The sequence below is a fragment of the Dendropsophus ebraccatus genome, chromosome 6, assembly GCF_027789765.1.
Source record: "Dendropsophus ebraccatus isolate aDenEbr1 chromosome 6, aDenEbr1.pat, whole genome shotgun sequence".
NCBI lineage: Eukaryota > Metazoa > Chordata > Amphibia > Anura > Hylidae > Dendropsophus > Dendropsophus ebraccatus.
Window position 1 is genome coordinate 25,445,364 of NC_091459.1, and position 24,890 is coordinate 25,470,253.

The 24,890-nt window shown below is 43.5% G+C and overlaps 1 protein-coding gene and 1 pseudogene across 1 annotated transcript; one reads left to right on the top strand and one right to left on the bottom strand.

Moving 5' to 3' along the window:
- Nucleotides 1–2,126: 2,126 nt before the first annotated feature.
- MRAP2 (melanocortin 2 receptor accessory protein 2) lies at nt 2,127–24,405 on the top strand. The gene is made up of 4 exons (XM_069973536.1): nt 2,127–2,211; nt 11,415–11,548; nt 18,587–18,686; nt 23,861–24,405. The coding sequence occupies exons 2-4, from the start codon at nt 11,422–11,424 to the stop codon at nt 24,243–24,245; spliced, it is 612 nt and encodes a 203-aa protein (XP_069829637.1). The 5' UTR covers nt 2,127–2,211; nt 11,415–11,421; the 3' UTR covers nt 24,246–24,405.
- Nucleotides 22,569–22,749, bottom strand: LOC138796185 (U2 spliceosomal RNA; annotated as a pseudogene).
- Nucleotides 24,406–24,890: the final 485 nt, after the last annotated feature.

Genomic DNA, 24,890 nt, shown 5'->3' on the forward strand with positions numbered 1-24,890 from the left:
ACGTCTCAGGTCGGCTCAGCCACTCAGTGAAGGAGGCGGGATCCGTTTTAAGTCTGCTCAGATCCCGCCTACTTCACTGAGTCAGATCTTGGGCCCGCGTCAGACACCCGGAAGCAGGCACCGGAGCGCCGCAATGAGGGACCCGCAGCTGGAACCGGGGAGGTGAGTGGACGTCTTTTCTTTCAGCCACCTCCTCCCCGGCCAGATCCAAAAATAGCCCCCACGCTGGAGTACCCCTTTAAACGGCAAATTGCTATAATTTCAAAACAAAGGCTGCTATATTGAGTGTGTGAACACTGAGCAAAACTACTGTGTGTGAACATAGCATTTCTATTTTTCTGCAACAAGGATTCCACCTGAAAACAACGGGACAGGGATTCCACATGATTTCTCTGTACAAGGCAGCCCCCTTAACCCCCCACGGTCCGGTACATACATTACCGGTCTGCGCTCCGGCTTGCTTCAGAGCAGTCATTCTCTGTGGGCGTCGGACTCATCTCTGGTGAGTGCGCGCATGGCTTCTGACGGGGATTTCACGGCGGCGGGACAGGGCCGGACTTTGTGGAAGGGGTAAGTATAAGGGGCTCCAGCGGCCTTTACCCCAGCAGCCGGGGTGACAGGACTCCTTTAAATCTTATGTTCTGTTAGAAACAATACAACTAATGCTCCTTTGACCAACAAAACACAGTTATCACTGAGCTCAAGGAGAACAGTGAAAAAAATTCCAATGAAGTACTCAATCAAGAGTCTCCACTGATGCCCCCAAAAATTTAAATATGCCAAACAGGAGTCCGTGGAGCCCCAGTTGCGAATCTCAAAACACGGGATAGCCTGTTGCCACGGGGTGCCTCCATGATAGGGAGAGCACCACACCACCCTGATAAATAACCCCTTAAGTCCCACTCGGTTGCGAGTATTGGAAAATAAATAGGTAAACACCAGGGGGGCCCCTTTTTGTCAATGTCTAACTCAAGGTGCGAGTATTGCGATCATGACAAGGGCTTGCCAAGGCAGGCTTCCACCCACAGACAGCCGTTTCGGGATTTTTGCCCCTCGTCAGTGTGGGGTAGGATTCTGGCTAGTTGGGGCAATAGCAATTCGACCAACAAAACACAGTTATCACTGAACTCAAGGAGAACAGTGAAAAAAATTCCAATGAAGTACTCAATCAAGTCTCCCCAAAAATTAAAATGTAATGCTCCTTTGAGTTTAGAAACTTTTGTGTGCTCTCCAGGTAAGGCTAGGTTCACACTGCTTTTTTGTAATCCGTTTTTTTCCATCTAATTTTTGCAAAAAACGGATGAAGAACGGATTTGTGTGCATCCGTTTTGATCCGTTTTTCCATTGTAAAAAAAAAAACGTATCTGTTTTTTTTAACGGAAACAAAAGTAGTGTCAGCTACGTTTTTGTGCCCGTAAAAAAAAAAAAAGGGATCAGTTTTGATCCGTTTTTTTTTTCTACAATGGAAGTTAATGGAAAAACGGATGCACAAAAAATGCATCCGTTTTTTTCAAAAAACGGATTGCAAAAACGCAGTGTGAACCTAGCCGCGTCTGCTCAATCTCACAGCTACCCCCCAAACAAAAAGCAGGAATACCCAGAACTCATAGGGCCCCATATAACTCATAGGGCCCCACAGCATAATGAGATGAGCCCCCACTTTGTAATGACCGGAAACAGCAGCAAATAGTAGCGCCCTAAATAGTCACCAACTAATTACTCCCTACAAAAAAAAAACAACACAAAAACAGAAAGTTCCTGACCTTAAAAGACATTATACAAGCATCACACGAGTGACCTGCTACCTACTGAGGTACTATCCTGCAATACTGAGGTACTTTTCTCTCTTCATAAATAGCCCCCATTGTCTTGTATACAGCCTGCTGGTTAGAGCGCTGTTTACTGAGGTCAAAGCTCGAGTCTTTTACCTCAAGACGTGAGGGAGAGAATGCGCGCGCTTAACATAATAGGACTCCTCCAGCTCTTCGTCTTTCGCATTCCAATAATTGGCGCGCATTCAGTCAGGGAGCGCTCTCTACTTTATATGTGACGAGCAGCGCCACCTGGCGTTCCAACCGCCCCGCTACATCCTACTGACGTGCGCTAAACTGCGCATGCGCGATGATTCCCATACTTCATGGTGCTCAGAGCCAGAGAACTGGATCGAAGCGAGTGAGATGCGAATTTATCAGCGCGGCGCTGCCCTGCACGGTGAGTACAGTACATAGCTGGATAGATGCGTTTTATCTGCTATGATCCTGACAGCTGCATAGTACACACACTTTCCGAGACTGTAGATGTTTTATACAGAATGTGCCTATATATATATATATATATATATATATATATATATATATATATATATATATATAACCTGTGGTATAGGAGATTTTATGTCCTCAGTGATTTTTTTTTGATTTTTTTTACTTCTATAGAAAACTTTTAACCTTTTATTTAATAGTATGAACAATTGCTGAGCATACATGACATCTGCAACATGGGGGTAGATGTAGTAGTGTCTATTGATGCAGTATTATTGTAGGTTGTTGTCTATATATATATATATATATATATATATATATATATATATATATATATATATATATATATATACACCCAGTTGTCAATATGTTGCTTTAATAATTTCTGTCCCATTCTCCAATATACAGATAGGCTGGTGGAGCTTACAATCTAAAAGGTAAATAGTATTTTTGTAATTTATCTCCCAATTCTCCCATGATATATGTGCCTGCTGGACACAGGATCTCACTAGCAGCATGTGCCTATGTGTTGTACATAATAATATGTAATAACCTTTTACCACTGGCCGTCCTCATGTGAACGGAATAAAAGAGTGACATTCGGAACAGACATAATGCTAAGTGGAGAAAATGATTATCTGGTTCTGTGGTCGGAATGGCTTTGCATTATAGATGCCCAATTAGTTCCAGTATGTAGTCTCTACGCCTGAAACTTTAATAAGTAGACATACAGCCCTGACAGATGCAGAAACGTCTATAGCTGACCCCCCCCCCCCCCCCATGTGCACGGTTTATATTGGATTTTAATATAGCGAAGGGAATTTTTGACTTGTGTGACTATACCCTGTGGGCTCCTTCACACATTTCTTTTCCAGCAGTTTGTAATAGATAAAACTTTAATTTTTTTCAGTGTTTTTTTTTTAAGTGTTGTTTGTTTGGGTATTCATTGTAAATTTTTTACATTTACAATGTCAGCTGGCTGCCCTGGAACTCCTTGCCAGGTGCTGGGAAAAGCTGGATCCAGTCCTGGGAAACTGGGAAAAGATTCCCTTGACTGGATCCAGCTTTTCCAGACAGGAAGTTCTCCTGTAGAATGGAACGCATAGGAAATCCTCTCCTCCACTCATTCCGGTGAACACTAGCCATGTTGCCTTTTTATCTGTTTAATTTTTGTTGACCTAGTTGGCTTGTCTTGTGGATTGTTTGCACTTGCACTTCATTTGTTATTTGATGCACTTTAGGCTTGGCCATGTAGCTTGTCTTTTGTGTATATGGTTATGTATTTACAGAGATATGTAATCATTGGCAGACATGTGCAATAATGATACTGCTCTGTGTTCCCGTTGTACCAGTAGGGGGTGAGTGGTGACACACTGTGCTGTATGAGCAAGGAGTGGAGTTTTGGTAAATGCTTTAAGTGATTTTAAGCTTTTGGAGTCTAAATATAAATGTTAATAAAGTATATTGTTGTTTTTACATTATTGTGGTTGTGCAGTTTATACATACCTGTTTCCCTTTTCATTTTAATTGCCTGCTTGCTTCTGTGGCTCCCAGCTCCCTGACATCCCGCTCAGCCAATCAGTGGCTGCGGTGGGACAGCGAACTGATTGGCACAGCAGGACATCAGGGAGCCATAGAAGCAAGCAGGAGCGTGGATGGGTAAAGTATTCACCGATCAGCGGTGGGTTAAGGGGGAGGGGCTTTACATACTTGCAGCAGAATGAAAAATGTAAATCCATTCAAACAGACAGTACTGGGAATTGCCGCCGATTTTGCTGTGGAACGCACAGCGGGTCTCGCTGCGGATCCCTGCCCTGTACACTCATGGCCAGACAAACTCGCAGCAGGATGCACATGCCGCTGTATGTCCGCAGCCCGCCCCGGTAACCCCTCGGCACCAGAGCCTTTACATCACCTGGTCCCCACTCCGGCTTGCTACGGGGCTCCCGGTGTCTTTGTGTCCCGCTCAGCCACTGATTGGCCGAGCGAACGTGCCGGGAACCCCCGAAGTAAGCCGGAGCGGGGACCAAGTGATATATACGTTCCGGCAGCGGGGGGGGGGGGGGGGGGGGGGGGGGGGGGGGGGGTCGGGGGGGTTAACGGGGCATGCTGCGGACATACAGCGGGATGTGCATCCCGCCATGAGTATGTCTGGCCATAGAGTGTACAGGGCAGGGATCCGTGGCGGGTCTCGCTGCGAATTCGCAGCGAGAAGTTCACTGAGGATCCACCCAGTGTGTTTGTATCCTTAGGCCATGTTCACACTGCATATGAGACCGGCCGTTCCGTGACTCCGGCCGGGTCACGGAACGGCTAGTCTCAGCCCGGATCATCACGGCCGGTACTTACGTACCGGCCGGATGATCTTTCCTCCGCGGAGCTCTGATGCGGGCGCATCAGCGCACGCCCGCATCAGAGCTTCCCATAGCACAGAGTGAAGCAAGCGGCCGGAGCCGCTCGCTTCACTGTGTGAACTGACAGGTCCTTCTGCGGGCGGAATTCATTGAAATCCGTCCTCAAATAATGGACCTGTCAGTTGTTTGGGGCGCCGCATAGGAACCGGCCGAAGCGTATACAATGTGTGTACACTCCGGCTGGGATCCCATAGCAAATAATGCTATGTTCCACCCTGCAAATCTACGGCTGTAGTTCTGCGACGAGAACTACGTCCGAAGATGTACGTAGTGTGAACATAGCCTTAAGGTGTATTCCTGTATCACAAAATAGTTTTTAACTAAAACTATCACCCCAAGATACAAAAACCTTCTAATATAGTATTGTAGAAAAGTTGTACTAGTTTTTGCATGTTTTTATTTTTTATGTACACACTAACACGTTTATCTTAATTTATTATGTGTTTATAGCATAGCGAAGGCTTGGAGGTCTGTAATGGAGAGCTGAGGGAAAGCAGTTCATTCTGGGAATTGTAGTACTGGCCAACTGGTCAACCAGGAAGTAGTGAGAGGACATAGTAGGGAAAAGGATTACAGGCACATGAAACAAATAGATTTTGGTGGTTTTAGAGCTGACAGGTAAGCAATGCTATACATTTCTGCAGCATTTGCATTTTTTTTTTCATGACGTCAGATTACCCCTTTAACATAACTAGCGCTCAACAATATTGTTTACATGGCTGTTATGCCTCAGAAGTAGAAGCGAGCTTGTAATTGCCTTCAGCCCTCGATGTCTCTACTCTGCATTGTTTTTGTGATGTTTTTCAATTTGGCTACCGTGCCATGCGAACTCAATAGAGATGAATGGGCCATTAACTCTTTTCTTCAATTCAGCAAACAAACCTTTCAGGATAATAAAAGAGAGAAAGAATATAAAGGATAGGATAATTCTGCAGCTAAATCTAGTAAATAGACAATGTAGGAAAAAATTCAAATGTTATCTGTGGCCAAAAAAACAAACCAACATTTCTAAATATTAAAAATACCTTCTCTAAACCTCGGGAAATCCTAGGTTCGATTGAACTCAAATATTCACGAACCTGCCGCATTTGACTCCTGATGCCTTCCCGGTCTGTGGGGAAGGAGGAGGCTGCCCGGGTTCCGCCTGGAATTCCGGAATTCAGCCTATTACCTAGGCTGAATTCCTGAATTCCAGGTGGTACCTGGGCACTCTCCTCCTTCCCCACGGACCGGGAAGGCTTCAGCAATCAAATGCGGCAGGTTCGTGAATGTTAGAGTTCGATCGAACCTGCCTACCCCCATAGTGCTGATCCGGCCTGCACCCAGCCGGCCCTATGGTCCCAGTGCTCCTAAAGGTGTTACCAAACCGTGGGGCAAACTACTAACTGCACCGTAAGGACGCTGAGGATACCTTCATCCTAGTTGTCGTCTGCACAATAGATTTGTCTAACCTGCTGATAGTTCCCCTTTAATCATGTACCACAGAAACTGTTATGCATGCAACCTCCTAGTGAAAAGTACTGCAATCCATATGAAAAATAGACACAAATCACCCCTAGGCATAATGTAAAGGGCCTTTTACACAGGATGATTATCTGCCAGGAGCTTTGCAAGAAGTGCTCCTGTGGCCAATAATCGGCCCATTTAAATGTGACAGCGATCAGCTGAGGACAGGGAAAACTCCTGATTTTCAGCTGATCGTGTCTTTTGAATATTTTCCAAAATGTACGTATTGTTATTGGCCTCATATCTTCCTGTGTGTACAAACTCACAGCATGTGTATGCGTATATCCGTGCTGTCAGTTTGACATAGCAGTGCATACTTACCTAGTGTGCTGCTTGTGATCGTGCCATGTAAAGACACTGCAAACGAGCACCGATCTTGCTGATCAGCATTTGTTTGTGGCAGCCTGTGGGCGAAAAATTGGCTAATTTAAAACGGCCATAAGTAGAGATGAGCGAACCTGGAGCATGCTCGAGTCGATCTGAACCCGAACGTTCGGCATTTGATTAGCGGTGGCTGCTGAACTTGGATAAAGCCCTAAGGCTATGTGGAAATCATGGATATAGTCATTGGCTGTATCCATGTTTTCCAGACAACCTTAGAGCTTTATCCAAGTTCAGCAGCCCCCGCTAATCAATTACCGAACGTTGGGGTTCGGATCGACTCGAACCCGAACCCGGTTCGCTCATCTCTAGTTATAAGATATTGAGAATGGCCCAGATTTGTCTCAGTGTGTAAATGAAAAAGGATGTAAATTGCCCATAACAACCAATCACAGCTCAGCATTCAGTTTGAGTTGTTATTGGCTGCTGTGGGCAGTTCACACCGTGAACACAGTTTTGTAAACAGACTATTACAAATATCTGAACCTACGAGGCACCGATTGCATGGTAAAACAGATTACTACATATACAGAGTACATGACATAGTTTGCCCATGTGTACACTGTTATATCAGGAAAATGATTCGACCACTTTATGTTAGATTCAGGGAGCACTGTAAGAACAGGAATTGTTTCCATGGTCCCGGCTTGATGTTAGTACATCATGTGCTCGCCAGAGGCAGCCTGACTGCCATTAGGTACCGAGATGAGATCCTCAGATCCCTTGTGAGACCATATGCTGGTGCGGTTCGCCCTAGGTTCCTCCTAATGCAGGACAATGCTAGACCTCATGTGGCTGGAGTGTGTCAGCAGTTTCTGCAAGATGAAGTCATTGAAGCTATGGACTGGCCGCCCGTTCCCCAGACCTGAATCCCATTGAGCACATCTGGGACATCATGTCTCGCTCCATCCACCAACGTCACATTGCACCACAGACTGTCCAGGAGTTGGCGGATGCTTAAGTCCAGGTCTGGGAGGAGATCCCTCAGGAGACCATCCGCCACCTCATTAGGAGCATGCCCAGGCGTTGTTTGGAGGTCATACAGACACCTCATCAGGAGCGTGCCCGGGCGTTGTAGGGAGGTCATACAGACACCTCATCAGGAGCGTGCCCGGGCGTTGTAGGGAGGTCATACAGACACCTCATCAGGAGCATGCCCAGGCGGTGTAGGGAGGTCATACAGGCACCTCATCAGGAGCATGCCCAGGCGGTGTAGGGAGGTCATACAGACACCTCATCAGAAGCATGCCCAGGCGGTGTAGGGAGGTCATACAGACACCTCATCAGGAGCATGCCCAGGCGTTGTAGGGAGGTCATACAGACACCTCATCAGGAGCGTGCCCGGGTGTTGTAGGGAGGTCATACAGACACCTCATCAGGAGCATGCCCAGGCGGTGTAGGGAGGTCATACAGACACCTCATCAGGAGCATGCCCAGGCGTTGTAGGGAGGTCATACAGACACCTCATCAGGAGCATGCCCAGGCGGTGTAGGGAGGTCATACAGACACCTCATCAGAAGCATGCCCAGGCGGTGTAGGGAGGTCATACAGGCACAAGGAGGCCACACACAATACTCAGCCTCATTTTGACTTGTTTTAAGGACATTACATCAAAGTTGGATCAGCCTGGAGTGTTTTTCCACTTTAATTTTGTGTGTGACTCCAAATCCAGGCCGCCATTGGTTAATAAATGTGCTTTCCATTGATGATTTTTGTGTGATTTTGTTGTCAGCACATTCAACTTTGTACAGAACAAAGTATTAAATGAGAATATTTCATTCATTCATATCTAGGATGTGTTCCTTTATTTTTTTTGAGCAGTGTATATATTGATAGTGTTGCACTGTGGTGTTCATTTGCTTTTGCTAGAGGAAGTTATGTGCACTACATAGTGGGTTTAGATTGTAGTTCTTTGGAGTAATATGGGTGCTGCATTGCAGTATTGCCTTGAACAATAAAAAAGGCACCATGCACTGACAGTACATAGAGATACAGCTGGAAGCATAGTTTGCTAGAGGTGTTTGATCATTAACGTGAATCTGCAATTTACCTTCCAAACTGCTGACACTGTTAGATAGCTGTTAGGTCAGTGAGACATATATTACCTTTATAGTGTCACTGTCGTTATAATTTTCAAAATCCAGGCTTGTGTGCAATTTTCATTCATTTCTTTTTTTTTTTTAACCCTTAGGGGACACAGCCAGTTTTCATTTTTTTTCATTCGTTTTTCCCTCCTCGTTTCTATAAGGCCATAGCACCTGCATTTTTCCACCTATAGACCCAAATGAGCCCTTATTTTTTGCGCAACTAATTGTACTTTGCTATGGCAGATGTAGTTTTTGCCTAAAATGTGCCGAGAAACCAGAAAAAAATTATATGTGTGGTGAAATTGAAAAAAAAAATGTTTTTTTTTTTATTTGAGGGGGTTTGTTTTTACTCCGTTCGCCCTAGGGTAAAACTGACTTGTTATATATGTTCCTTAAGTTGTTACAATTACAACGATATGTAACATGTATAACTTTTATTTGATTTGATGGCTTGTAAAAAATTAAAACCTTTTAAAGAAAATATATGTTCCTTAAAATCGCTCCATTCCCAGGCTTATAGCGCTTTTATACTTTGGTCTATGGGTCTGTGTGAGGTGTCATTTTTTGCGCCATGATGTGATCTTTCTATCGGTACCTTGATTGCGCATATACGACTTTTTGATCGCTTTTTATTACAATTATTCTGGATTTGATGCGACCAAAAGTGCTCAATTTTGCACTTTGGGATTTTTTTTGCGCTGACGCCGTTTACCGTGTGAGATCAGGAATGTGATTAATTAATAGTTCAGGCGATTACGGACGCGGCGATAGCAAACATGTTTGTTTATTTATTTATTTATATTTATAAAATGGGGAAAGGGGGGTGATTCAGACTTTTATTAGGGGAGGGGATTTTGTGTTATTAAAAATACATTTTTCTTTTCTTTACACATATACTAGAAGCCCCCCTGGGGTTAGGGTTATTCCCCCTGGGGGTAGGGTTATATACCCTGGGGGACTTCTAGTATATGCACTCTGATCTCTCATAGAGATCCATGCAGTATAGTTATACTGCATGAATCCATGAGATCGGTGTTCTATTGCTTTTGGCTGCTGCAGCCAAAAGCAATAGAATGCCGAGCCGGGATCAGCGACATTACGGCGCAGACCCCGGCCCGGGATGGATGCAGGGATCGCCCCCCCCCCCCCCCGCAATCGCGCCGCAGGGGGGCGATCCCCCCACTAGACCACTAGGGTTGGAGATGAGCAAGTATTTAGAAGCAGCTGTCAACTTTGACGGCTGCTTCTAAGTACTTAATTAGCGGGCACGGCGATCCGACCGTGCCCACTAATAGCCGCGATCCCGGGCTACATGCGGCACCCGGGATCGCGGCAGTTCAGAGGGGGGTCGCCGCGCGACCCCCCTCTGAACTCCCATAGCGGCACGAGGACGTTCAGTAATGTTCGGTGCAGCTATGGGTTAAGTTATCATGCTGTAAAACAAAGCTATATTTATTTGAAATCCAGGTCCAGTCTCCTGAAGGCAGCTTGTGCTGGTTGAGAAAAAAAGAGTAACTAAACACACAAAGTCCCGGTCAGGACTAGAGATGATCAAACATCGGAAAATCTTAGGTTCTATAGAACTCGGACCTAGTCCAACCTTCCACATTTGATTCCTGATGCCTTCCCGTTCCATGTGGAAGGAGGAGACAGCCAGGGTACCGCCTGGAGTTTCCGGATTCAGCCTCCTTCCCCACGGACCAAGAAAGCATTGGGAATCAAATGCTGCACGTTCGAGTTTGATCGAACCTAAGATTTCCCGATGTTCGATCATCTCTAGCTGTAACACCTCCTTACTCCCCTATCCCATACCTGACCCTGATTGGGACTCAGCTTCCAGGTGTCAGTCAAGCAGGAAGGGGACATTCCAGCTTCTAAAAGATCAGCAGGTTGGAAAAGCCTAGTTACAGTAGCTCTTTGTACCAAACAACAAAAGCGTTATTCTATGCGGAAAATAAATTTTGACATAGCTAACTGACTTGGCTGCAATTTTATCCATATAGCTATCTACAATAGGACTTAGTGAATGTGATCTATTATCTAGATAGCTACCAGATAATCTATTTTTCCTATAATACCTGAATATACATGATTTTCTAAGCAACACTCAGAGAGGTACTTAAGTCTTTAAAAAGAATGAATTAAAGGAGGATTCCGGTGAAAATTCTATTAAAGTATTGTACTGCCCCCCCCCCCAAAAGGTATACAAATCACCAATATACACTTATTACGGGAAATGCTTATAAAGTGCTTTTTTTTCCCTGCACTTACTACTGCATCAAGCCCTCACTTCCTGGATAACATGGTGATGTCACTTCCTGGATAACGTGGTGATGTCACTTCCTGGATAACATGGTGATGTCACTTCCTGGATAACGTGGTGATGTCACTTCCTGGATAACATGGTGATGTCACAACCCGACTCCCAGAGCTGTGTGGGCTGTGGCTGTTGGAGATCATGATGGCAGGGGGACACTGAGGGACACTGAGCATCCCTCTGCCATCATCCTCTCCAGCAGCCACAGCCCGCACAGCTCTGGTAGTCGGGTCATGACATCACCATTTTATCCAGGAAATGACATCACCATGTTATACGGAAAGTGAAGCCTTGATGCAGTAGTAAGTGCAGGGAAAAAAACACTTCATAAGCATTTCCCGTAATAACTGTATATTGGGGATTTGTATAACTTTTGGGGGGCAGTACAATACTTTAATAAAAATTTTCGTCCGACTTCTCCTTTAAGTGATCTGCTTTGTCTTCACAGGTAAGATATGTCTGCACAAAGTGCAAATGCAAGTAGAACATCTCATAAACAGCCGTCCAACTCCGACTACCGGTGGGAATATGAGTATTATGAATATGCACCAGTTTCATTTGAAGGACTGAAGGCTCACAAGTGTAAGTGTTGGCTTTTTCTTTTAAAATTTCACATTATACAACAAAGAATTTATTTCCCTCTATATTTTACCTAGAAATAGATGATATCCTCAGCCAAAAAATTCCAAAGAATTTACTTCTAAAGAGTTTACTTCGGCCCCCTTCACACAATAGGAGAATTTGTCCGGATTTCGTATCAAGAGATCTGGATGGCTATCCGGACCCATAAGGTTACATAAGTCATGGACACTCTTCACAAGTTTTCCTGAAGACTGTCCATTCTGGAAAATGGGTCAGGATTTTATAGATCCTGTCCTATTTTCATCCAGAATTACTGCATGGATGCCTTCATAGAAGTCTGTGTAATATGTGCATCCGTAAAGCATCTGGAATTCCAGACACTACAATACAACTTTTTTCCCAGTTGGGAAATTCCGAAGAAATTCCTGATGGTTTCCTGACCAGAAAAACTGATTTCCTGACAGTAAAAACTGGGTTCACACTGCGTTTTTGCAATACAGTTTTTTCATCCGTTTTTTGAAAAAAAAAAAAAAACAAACAGATGCATTTGTCTGCATCCATTTTGATCCGTTTTTCCAGTAACTTTCATTATAAAAGAGATGAATCAATACAGATGTTTTTTGTTTTTTTTTAACTTGCACAAAAACGTAGTCAAACTCATTCATGTGTCCTTTAAAAAAACCTGATCCGTTTTGATCCTATTTTTTTTAATAATGGAAGTCAGTGAAAAAACGGATCAAAGCGAATGCTGACAAATGCATCAGTTTTTGCAAAAAATGGATTGCAAAAAAACAGTGTGAACCCAGCGATGGCGTAGCAGAGCTGAGTTAGCGGTGACGGCGTAGCAGAGCTGAGTTGGCGTTGACGGCGTAGCAGAGCTGAGTTGGGGGTGACGGCGTAGCAGAGCTGAGTTGGGGGTGACGGCGTAGCAGAGCTGAGTTGGCGGTGATGGCGTAGCAGAGCTGAGTTGGCGGTGACGGCGTAGCAGAGCTGAGTTGGGGGGGAAGGCGTAGCAGAGCTGAGTTGGGGGGGAAGGCGTAGCAGAGCTGAGTTGGGGGGGACGGCGTAGCAGAGCTGAGTTGGGGGGAAGGCGTAGCAGAGCTGAGTTGGGTGGGACGGCGTAGCAGAGCCGAGTTGGGGGGGACAGTGTGGCAGAGCCGCGTAAGATTGGGGGGGGGCGGAGCTTGCCGCGGGCGATCGTGAGGGCGGAGCTTGCCGCGGGGGGGGGGGGGGGCGGAGCTTGCCGCGGGCGATCACGGGGGGCGGAGCTTGCCGGGGGGGGGGTGCCGCGGGTGAGTGCAGCGGCTATGCCTTGGGTGAGTGAGGGATGCCACGGGTGATGGGGGGGCGGTTGGTTGTGGGGCAGGGGGCTGTGTGCTGCGGGTGAGTGCTGCCGGGAGGCTCTGGACACAGGGGGTGAGCTCTGGGCTGGGGGTGACCCGGTGGCTGCTGTTAGAGAGGGATGCTGTCACAGCTGCGCTGATCACTGTCTCCCTTTGTAACAGCAGCCACCCCATCAGTGTTCTCAGTCACTTCACTGTGCTGGGACTGAGGACACGTGATGCCGTCTCGGAGGGTGGGGGCCAGGAGCAGGGAGCGTGTCGGGTTGGATTGAGAGCTGATGATTCTTTGCAATCCGTGGGGGTGAATGCAGCTGGATAACAGCAAAACTGTGCAGAATCCGTAATAACTTTACATTGGAAAGATGGAAAGCTACGGGTGGGCAACGTATTATTGCAAAAATAATTTTGGGGGGAAAACCCCTTTAAAAGTTCAGATGAGCAAATTTTTAGTACAAACGGAGTGAAGCGCTTCGTTAGCTCAACAGTCAGCTTATCAGCCGTCTGCCTTTGAAATCTGTGTTGCTCTAGGTGCCGGGGAAACCTGGATCCAGTCCTGGGAATATGGGAGAAATTTGCAGGAAGTGGGTCCAGCTTTTCCAAGCACTTCAAAGACAGCCGGCTGATAAACCAACTGCCGAGCTAACCAAGTGCTTCAATTCGTTTGTACTCATTTTTAAAGGAGAAGTCCAGGGAAATTTTTTTATTAAAGTATTGTATTGCCCCCCAAAAGTTATACAAATCCACAATATACACTTATTACAGGAAATGCTTATAAAGTGCTTTTTCCCTGCACTTACTACTGCATCAAGGCTTCACTTCCTGGATAAAATGGTGATGTCACGATCCGACTCCTAGAGCTGTGCGGGCTGTGGCTGCTGGAGAGGATGATGGCAGAGGGACACTGAGGGACACAGGGCACTGGAGGGACACTGAGCATCCCTCTGCCATCATCCTCTCCAGCAGCCACAGCCCACACAGCTCTGGGAGTCGGGTCGTGACATCATAATGTTATCCAGGAAGTGACATCACCATGTTATCCAGGAAGAGAAGCCTTGATGCAGTAGTAAGTGCAGGGGAAAAAGCACTTTATAAGCATTTCCCATTATAAGTGTATATAGGTGATTTTTATAACTTTTGGGGGGCAATACAATACTTTAATAAAAATTTTCATCGGACCATGGGAGAGAGAGAGACAATACAGGAATGTCAGTTAGGGTATATCCACAGTGAGCAAAACAGGCGGACATGTCAATTCTATGAACAGAGAGCCCAGGCGGGATTCAGAATTTTTAGCTTTTTTTTTCTTAGTGTGAACATACCCTTACTGTACTAAAAAGAGCACCTTTGTTTATATATATATATGTGTATGTGTTACGCATCTGATTTTACTAACTTTCATGACACTGCCCCTTTAAGATCGTTGATGATTTCCTTTATATTCAAAGCTAAGCAATGTCACTAAATAACAGCAATGAAATCAAGCTTTTTATGTCTCTCCCTAGTATTGTAACACAACAGGTTTACCTACACGTCTTGGCATGCTTACCAATCTTCTTTCTCACATGATTGATATAACCATAATATAACACATATTCCAGTCAGCACACACATAACAAAAAAAAAATCCATTGCAAGTGGGATATGAATGTACTATGTTTAAAGTGGCTTTCATGATGAAGTAGTTTGAGAACGGTGTTGAATGTTTTGAGATTTTATTGATCGTGTCATAATATAACTTTTTGTAATTTTATTCACCAAAAATCCATCAATATGATAATTTCTCCAGGGTGGTAGTAGTAAGAGATCTGGGTACTTTAAAACAACACCAGATAAATGTCAGATACACAGTGCCACCCATACTATTCTTCTTCTTCATGTCTTAATAAATCAGGACTGCCTACAGAATTGTTTTAGCCTCCCAACAAGAAAAATAGTTGTTTATCCAGAGCTGTAATAAACTTGCTGGCTTACAGTAGTTAATGGTTAAAACTTTGGTAGTTAAAGTAGTGAAGGGTTGATACCAACATCCTTAGGCCTAGTGATGATCGAACCTCGAGATTTTGCAGTTTTAATCGAACTCGAACGTTCTCAAACCTGTAGCATTTGATTCCCGATTCCTTCCTGGTCCGTGGGGAAGGAGGAGACAGCCCGAGTACCGCCTGGAATTTCGGAATACAGCCTATTACCTAGGCTGTATGCTGGAATTCCGGGCGGTACTCGGGCTGTCTCCTCCTTCCCCATGGACCGGGAAGGCTTTGGGGATCAAATGCTGCAGATTCGAGAACGTTCCAGTTCGATCGAACTTTCAAAATCCTGGGGTTCGATCATCTCTATTCAGGCCTTATTCACACGTTCAGTAATATTTTCTAGTCCTGAAACAACCCGCTAAAAATTATGGATTGGACATCCGTAGTACATCCGTATTGCATCCGTATTTCCGTAAATCCGTTTTTACTACTGACTGCTTTATACAAGTTAATACAGTTGAGTAGGTTAAAAAAAATAGCACCAGTTTGCCCAACCCCTAAAATAAGTCACATGATCGCTTGTCATCTGGTGGTTGGTTAGAAACAGAACCTTGTGACCTATGAGTCATCCGTATTTTTTTACGGGAATACAGAAATACGGATGCCTAATATGTTGCAATCCGTAAACAATTAATTTCAATGAAAGAATCCGTAAAAAAGTCTGGGTCCGCACTAGGACATGTCCTTTTTTTTCGGCATTGATTTTCATCTATTTCATCTACTGATAGTGTGAATAGCCCAATAGACATCAGTGTGCACTAACATGGATATGGAAATACGGATCCGTAAATTACAGGACGTGTGAATAAGGCCTTATTCGCATGTCCTGCAAAGTTGTCCACAATTATGGATCAGCTCAGTGCCCATTAATTTCTGTTGTGTTATTCACACATTCCGCTTTTTAATGAATCCACAATCCGTTTCTAGTGCGGATCGTGATTAGCTAATAGAAGTCTATGGGATCCGTGTTTTTCATGGACGTTACGAATGTCACATCTGTGACATCAGTGAAAAGTATGGATTAAATCTTAGCAAACTACTTTTTTTTTTACCAGTTCAACATTTTTTGTGGATGCGGAAAAGGATGCAATTATGGACCATTTTTCACGGATCACAGAGTAAAAATAGCAAACCTATATGCAGATCTGAAAAATAACTCAACGTGTTAATACGGCCTTAGTGGTCTATGGTTGGAAAGAGATTAAAGGGGTTGTCCAGAAAAAATCTTTTTCTATCAAATCAACTGGTTCCAGATAGTTATATAGGTTTGTAGTTTACTTTTATTTAAAAAACTCCAGTCTTCCACTAATTATTAGCTGCTGTATGTCCTGCAGGAAATGTTGTTTTCAGTCTGACACAGTGCTCTCTGCTGCCAACTCTGTATGAGACAGGAACGGTCCAGAGTAGTAGCAAATGCCCATAGAAAACCTCCACTGCTCTGGACAGTTCCTGACATGGACAGAGGTGGCAGCAGAGAGCACTGTGTCAGACTGGAAATAATACACCATTTCCTGCAGGACATACAACAGCTGATAAGTATGGGAAGAAATAAGGTTTTTAAATAGAAGTAAATTACAAATCTACATAACTTTCTGAAACCAGTTGATTTGAAAGAAAAAGATTTTCGCTGGATAACTTCTTCAATTCTGACATGCTTGGTGGCTTAGGCTAGAAAAGGTTTAAAGTAACCACTCTCTGACTGGGCTTCTTTTGCCCCTTCCAGACCAGACACATTGACAGATTTTTCAATATATGTGGATTTGAAAGCTATAAACCCATAATTGATTAATTGTTTCCAGAATTTTTTTACACGGGATACTGCTACCGATTTTGAGATATAATGTATAAGCCTGACAAACCTAACTTGGGTTGTGGAAGTGGGCAGTCGTCTTATTTAGTGTTCAAATGACTTTGTACAGTTATACCTTTGGATCCCTTTGGGGGGGGGGGGGGACATATTGCAGCACTATGCCATTTATTTACCATGCTCTGTAAAATTGCTGTAGAGAAAATCGATAAGCATTGGGGAAAAAAAACTTAAAAGAATTACCAGTACAAGACAGTAAAGTGTCTGTGGAACAATTGTAGATGTAAAATGTTAATAACAGCAACATATATACTGTAAGTAGCGGATAACGGTATCTATTAACCCCTTCACATCAGCAATCTGTATATACGGTATACATGTTCCTGCTGCACCTACCCCGTGCAGTAGGAATGTATATGCATGTTCCTGACTGTGAGGGGCTGTAGATGTGTGCGGGACTGCTGCAGTTAGGGCGGTCCCACACACATCAGTGTGTCCAAGGCCAGAGATTATGACAGGCAGCTGCCTGTCATTAACCCCTTAAACGCCGCAATCTATAGTGATCTCAATGTTTTGGGTAGTCAGTGACAGGATAAGCTCCTGTCACTGACTGATCAGGACGCATGCTGTGGGGGTCCCAATTGCTTGCACCGACAGGCGAGGGTAAGCCACTTACCTCCTTCCTGTTCTCAGGCAGGCGTGTTGTTATTAATAAAAAAAAGCCCCCTCCCCTAATAAAAGTTTGAATCACCCCTTTTCCCCATGTTATGAATAAAAATAAACAAACATGTGTGCTATCGCTGCGTGCGTAATCGGCCAAAATATTAATCACATTCCTGATCTCGTACGATAAACAGCGTAAGCGCAAAAAAATCCCAACGTGCAAAATTGCAAATGTTTGGTCGCATCAAATCCAGAAAAATTGTAATAAAAAGCGATTAAAAAGTCGCATATGCGCAATCAAGGTACCGATAGAGAGAACACATCATGGTGCAAAAAATGACACCTGACACTGCCCCATAGACCAAAGGATAAAAGCGCTATAAGCCTGGGAATGGAGCGATTTTAAGGAACGTATATTTGTTAACAATGGTTTAAATTTTTTAAAAGCCATCACATAAAAGAAAAGTAATACATGTTACATATAGTTGTAATCGTAACAACATGAGATACATATATAACAAGGCAGTTTTACCCCAGGCCAAACAGCGTAAAAACAAAAACCCTCCAAATAAAAAAAAAAAAAAAATTTTTTTAATTTCACCACACATTGATTTTTTTTCTGGTTTCGCAGTGTACTTTATGACAAAATTCAGTCCGTCATTGCAAAGTACAATTAGTGACGCAAAAAATAAGGGCTCATGTGGGTTTCTAGGTGAAAAAATGCAAGTGCTATGGCCTTTTAGCACAAGGAGGAAAAAACGAAAATGCAAAAATTTTAATTGGCCCGGTCCTCTAAGGGTTAAAAAGTGTAACTGTCATTTCAGGTGACTTTTCAGGATGAGCTGTCCTGTGTATATATATATATGAGGAGCAGGATTATATGTGGCCATTATATCACTAGTTTATACAATTATGTAACAGAGTGCACTCTGAGTGCCTCTTCATCTTCACTGCTAAAGTAGCAGTCAGTGGAATTATAATGGAGCCCTATGGAACTTCCGATAAAGCAATTATAATTCTATTGACTACTCAGTGACACTGAGATTCTAACGATTGTCGGGGGTCCCTGACTGATAACACACCTTTTCACATGTCAGAGACAATTAGCAAAATGAACATGTTTCAGTATCTGGTTCTAATCATTAAAAGGAAATGTAGGTGATAAATTCCCTTTAATTTAATTTTTTTTTCTTTACAGATTCTATTGTGATTGGATTCTGGGTTGGCCTGGCTGTTTTCGTTATTTTTATGTTTTTTGTGTTGACGTTGTTGACTAAAACAGGAGCTCCACACCAAGAGTAAGTTCTTCTGTGTATAATGTAAAAAAAATAAATATATATATATATGTAATGTGTGTATTATGGCCCAATTGCTTGTTAATATTCCATTTGTGCCTTTTGTTGGAGGTATGTAATACTCACAAAAAGTTATGGATATTTTGCTTTTGGGTGAAATTTAAAATGTTTTTAGTGATATATCATGAAAGTAGGGCGTTTAAATTGGAGAACCCAATGTGGATTTCCTCATTTCAAACAATAATTTTTTTATTTATTTTATTTATAAATTGTTTATTTAAGTATATATAACAAAAAAGTAAAACAATGTTCAGGCATTATAAACTTTACATTCAGAGTATTTTACAGTCGTCTATATACAGCATTATTGTCTTTATAAACGGAAAGGTAGCTGTCCAATGAACTACAGTATTCATAGTAGACCTAACTTGTTCTCACCAATAACTAGTTTTGGTCGAACATCGGAAAATCCTAGGTTCTATCAAACTCGAACCTTGTTGAACCTTCCGCATTTGATTCGCGGTGCGTTCCCGGTCCGTGGGGAAGGAGGAGACAGCCCGTTCACACCTGGAATTCCGGGATTCAGCCTATTAGCTAGGCTGAATCCCAGAATTCCAGGCAGTACCCGGGCTGTCTTCTCCTTCCCCACAGACTCGAAAGGCATCGGGAATCAAATGCGGAAGGTTTGACAATGTTCGAGTTCGATAGAACCTAGGATTTTCCAATGTTCGATCATCTCTACCATTTACCAACATACAAAACCAAGAACACGAAGACTCACAAGGGGTGACATTGACAAGACAGAGACATAAGGACAGGATGAGTATGGCAGGATAGCTCGTAATAAAAAGTCCCAGGGGTCCAGATTTTCAGGAATTTCTCAACCCTGTCTTCATGAGTTGCTGAGAAATTTTCTAGCCTTCTGATATTTTGCGATTTACCAACTCTACAGCCAATGCAATGAGGCTTCGCTTCCAGTTTTTGGCAAGCAGACATTTGGCATCTGTCAGTATATATAGGCACAACCTGTTTGCACATAGTTTTAGAAGGCACATTTAGAAGGTAGGTAAGGAGGTCCAAATGGACAACCTGTGCTAGTAAAGTTGCTATCAGTTCCTCTTTACCTCCCCAATGGAGCTTTAACCCTTTGAGGACCAGGCCCTAAATGACCCAGTGGACCGCGCAAATTTTGTTCTTTGCGCTTTCGTTTTTCCCTCCTCCCCTTTTAAGAGCTCTAGCACTTTCAGTTTTCTATCTACAAGGCCATGTAAGTGCTTGTTTTTTACAGGAATAGTTGTACTTTGTAATGTTGTCTTTCATTTTACCATAACATGTATGATGGAACCCCAAACTTATTATTTATTAAGATATAAATTGGTGAAATCGTAAAAAAGAATGCAATATGGTAAAGTTTGGGGGGTTCCTGTGTCTACGTAATGCACTATATGGTAAAAGCGACATGATACCATTACTCTATAGGTCAGTCTGAACACAACCATATGCAGGTTTACACAGATTCTCTAATGTTATCTATATTTTTTTTTATCAAATCTTTTTTTTTGGTAATTAATTATTAATAAAATGGGCCTATTGTGACGCTTATAGCGCTTTTATTTTTACACCTACGGGGCTGTATGAGGCGTCATTTTTTCCACCATGATCTCTAGTTTTTATTAATACCGTGTCATTAACGGTGAGGTGTCGGCTGCTGATTGCAGCCGGCCCCCACCTGCTATGAAGCGCGCTTAATAGCTCAGGACATACCGGTACGTCCTTGGTCGTCTGGGCACAGACTTCCAGGACATACCGGTCGTCTAGGGGTTAAAGAAGATAAAGCCTGCCAGGGACTTGTTTACATCTGTCTAAAAAGGGAGGGGGAGACAGAGAAAAAAAGCTCACACCTAGATTTTTGAGTTTTCTGCAGAAAGCAGCAGCTGAGAACTGAGAAATAAAGTATGGAAGGAATTGTTAGTCTCACCATGGGCAGCAACAGATCAAAAGTTATTTTTGAGTGGAATACCCCTTTAACAACGGACAATCCCCAAAATATGAGGAAGAGTTCTCAACCCCATCAGGCACTGCCAGTATTCCTGGGGAGTCATTGAGGCGTTGTGTAAAAGATCTGGTGTGTGGTACTAAAAAATAAAAGGATTTTGTTCTGGTTCTCCTTGTTTGAGAACAGTAAGTTGTGCAAAAAGTAAAGAAACATTGAACAGTTGGACATTTAAAGGTCTAGAGAAGGTCACATTAAGCTCACCTGTTAGAGTGCATTTTAGGTTCATCCTGAAATTTCACCGAAAGCCAAATATCCCTGTCCTGTACATGGTACAAATTTCCAAACATATTCTTAAAAAACAATATACATTTCTCTACACCCCTTAAAGGGCAACTATTAGCAGGTTAGACAAATCTAACCTGCTGATAGCTCCCTAGTAGACACTGAGCGCTAAAGATGAAGGTATGTATGGCTCTGCGAACACACATTTTATTGTGACATTTAGGCAATGGAAAATGGACACTGTGGTTTTTGAGCCAAAGCCAGAGATGGATCCAGTTGGAAGCAGAAGCATCAGTCCTTACTTTATATTTCCCATTCCTTTTGAATCCACTCTTTGTTTTGGCTCTTAAACTGCAGTGGAGATTTTTCAAACAACTGCTGTTTGTGCCGGCAGTCTTAGCAAGCAAAGGTTGTGCCTATAGGTCTCCTTGGCAACACATTTCTTCCCGTTAAAAAATTCACTTGAAAAGTCATTGTGTCTAATCTTCACGGAAGAAGAGAAGTGTCATGACTCAGTGACTCAAGAAAACTATGAATAAGAAACTATGAATAATCAGAAAAATCGCTGGCTTCTATATGGATATATCCTGCAATTATTTGAACTTCTGTGATGTAACTATTTTATACTGTAGTTATGTAATTATTTTTCAGACTTTGTTTAGATATAAATGCCTCCTTAGGGTAAATTCACACGGGTGGATCCGCCGGGAGTCTCACGCATGAAATCCGCTATACACGTATTAATAATAATAAGAATAATACGTGTATTGCGGATTAGCTGCGGATTTCGTGCGTGAGACTCCCGGCGGATCCGCCAGTGTGAATTTACCCTATAGCTAAAGTTTTTCTTTTAAAGTCTGCTAAACTGGGTTCAGTTTTACTTGCTGCTTCTGTTTTTTTTTACCCTTTTAATGAGGCATGACGGGTATACCCATCAAGTTGTCGCTAAGGAGGTATAAAGAGGGCCCAGGGCTCAAGCCCCCTCAATACTGGGCCGCTCTGTGTGGGATGTAATTTTTTTTGCACCATAATCTCTTTTTTATTACTATCATGTTTGTATAGATCAGATGTTTTATTCACTTTTTATAACTTTTGTGTATGGATGTATATATTTTAACAAAAATACTGTAAGATAGCTGTTGGGTCAGGGAGACACACAGTACCTTTCATGCATCTGTCTGTGCTTTCAAAACAGAGAAAATGTTTTTATGCTGTAGTTCAATATGTCAAGTACTAATCGCTGTAATGCCTCCTAGTTCCCTCTTGCATCCCCATCCCTAGTTGATTGATAGCTTTCACAGCTGAGCCCTGTTTTCAAATCTTTTTATTTTTTTGAAATTTTTTTTGCACTGAACCTGGAAGTAGGGATGGTCCGAACCTGCCGAGGTTCGGGTTCGGCTGAACCCAAACACTCGGCATCAGATTACCGCTGTCTGCCCGCTCCGTGCAGCGGGCGGATACAGCGGGAGGACCGCCTGGAAAACTGGGATACAGCCTATGGCTATGGCTGTATCCCATTTTCCAGGCATTCCTCCCACTGAATCCGCCCGCTCCACGGAGCGGGCAGACAGCGGTGATCATTGCGGATGTTTCGGGTTCGTACAAACTCGGTTCGGACCATCCCTACCTGGAAGCATGCAACATTAGGTCAATGCCTGGAGAGGACAGAGCAAGCTTTCCCTCCATCTCCCTGCTCCAAAAATCCACTCAATATATGGTCCCCAGATAGGGGACGTATCAGATACTAACCTACTACACTTGATCTTAGCCAAAAGGCAGAGAAGCGATCAAATCTAATTTCTATTGTGTGCACAGGTACAGGAGTTGGAAGCTTCTAGCTGTCAGTCAAGCAGGTTCAAGGATGGAAGGAGAAGCGAGGAGGTGTTACAGTTCTGAGGGCTAGAAGCTTAGGAAAGCCTGTGACACAGAGATTTTTTTTTTTAATGTTATGGATGCACAGACTGATATATTAAAAGTTCCATTTACACGATCCATGCTGCGACCCCCTCCGCGAAAAAAAAATAGGTGTCTGGAGGAGGATTGCAGCATGAATGTTGCTGGTGCAGGGAGAAGAAGGCAACGAGGGACCACGCCACTTCTAGTGAACATGTGTAAGCTGGCCGTCATGACTAGGCTTGCTCGAACAGCGGAAAAAGCTAGGTTCGATCTAACTTGAACCTAGCCGGACCTTCTGCATTTGATTCCTGATGCCTTTACGGTCTGTGCGGAAGGAGGAGACATCCTTGGGACCATCTGGAATTCCGGGATTCCGCCTAGGTAATAGGCTGTATCCCGGAATTCCAGGCGGTCCCCGGGATGTCTCCTGCTTCCGTACGGATTGTCATGGCATCAGCAATTAAATGTGGAAGGTCCGGCTAGCTTTTTCCGCTGTTCGAGCAAGCCTAGTTGTGAGCGGGGTAGGCCAGAAGTTCTCAGATTATGCGCTCCTGTTGTCTCTGCTGCTGGGATTTGGGGGGGGGGGGGGGGGGTTGTACTACTCATGGGGGATCCGTGCTGTGATTCTCGTTCGCACTAGGACGTGCCCTATTTTCACGGATCTCATTTAATGGATTTAAATGGTTCCTAAAATTGTCCGTGGTAATGGATCCACAACCACAGACAATTTCATGTGAATGCAGCCTAATGGTGCGTTCACACCTACAGGATCTGCAGCTGATTTTCTGCAGCAGATTTCATTTAAATAACTGAACACAGCATCAAATCTGCTGCAGATCTGCTGCAGATCCTGTAGGTGTGAACGCACCCTAACAGTATCAGCAGTCCGGCGGGTTAATTGTATCTGACATATTAACTTTAAAAGGGGAATATAACATTTATCTTAAATTTAAAAAAAACTGATTTCTTGTTATATATGTTTTTTTTTTCTCTTGAATATCAGAAATGTGGATCTGTCAGAAAAAAGATTCCAAATGAACAGCTTTGGAGCAGACTTTGGCAGAACATTAGAAGCCGATAGAATCTTCTCCCAGCAGGGAGTAGAGGAAGCTAGATCACTCTTTCATTGCTTCATAAATGAAGTTGATCAGTCCGACAGAGCAAAATCAACAAACAGATCCATAGACAATGGTATTGTCATTCACCGTACTTTTAGAAATGCTCCATTTGAGGAGGATCCTAATGGTCTAGAAAAGTTCAACATCCCAAACTTTGTGAGCACAGACCAAAACTCATCTTCAGCTGAGGAGGAGCTTCTGATTTATGATCCATCAATTATTTTAGAAAATGACCCAGCTTCTACAAACCAGCCTAACTTTATAAACTGATCCGATTTTATAATGTGCATTACATGTTTGGGCAAAAGTTATTAAACAAAGGGAAACATAAACAATGGAATTTTACGTGTTTTATGTGACAACAAATGCACTGATTTATATGTTTTTGATAATATTTGACTTGACTGGCTTATGTTTTGTAATTTTATATACTTGCAATTGGGTTACAAATAGAGATGAGCGAACCTGGAGCATGCTCGAGTCGATCCGAACCCGAACTTTCGGCATTTGATTAGCGGTGGCTGCTGAACTTGGATAAAGCCCTAAGGCTATGTGGAAAACCTGAATATACTGTATTTTTCGCTTTATAGGACGCACCCCTGATTTTAGGGGGGAAAAATAGAAAAAAAATATTTTGCTCATTGTCACAGTTTGGAGATAGCAGCAGTGTGATTGGTGCCAATCCCCCCATATAGTACCCCACATAGTAGCCAGTGCCCCACATAGTAGCCAATGCCCCCATACAGTAGCCAGTGCCCCCATACAGTAGCCAATGCCCCCATACAGTAGCCAATGGCCCCCATACAGTGCCCCCATATAGTAGACAGTGCCCACATACAGTGCCCCCATATAGTAGCCAATGCCCCCATACAGTGCCCCCATACAGTAGCCAGTGCCCCCATACAGTGCCCCCAT

Excerpts from the sequence above, each read along its gene's own strand:
- MRAP2 (XM_069973536.1), top strand. The coding sequence starts at position 11,422 with ATGTCTGCACAAAGTGCAAATGCAAGTAGAACATCTCATAAACAGCCG. Across the intron at positions 11,549-18,586 it reads AGGACTGAAGGCTCACAAGT|ATTCTATTGTGATTGGATTC; the intron begins GTAAGTGTTGGC and ends TTTTCTTTACAG. Across the intron at positions 18,687-23,860 it reads ACAGGAGCTCCACACCAAGA|AAATGTGGATCTGTCAGAAA; the intron begins GTAAGTTCTTCT and ends CTTGAATATCAG.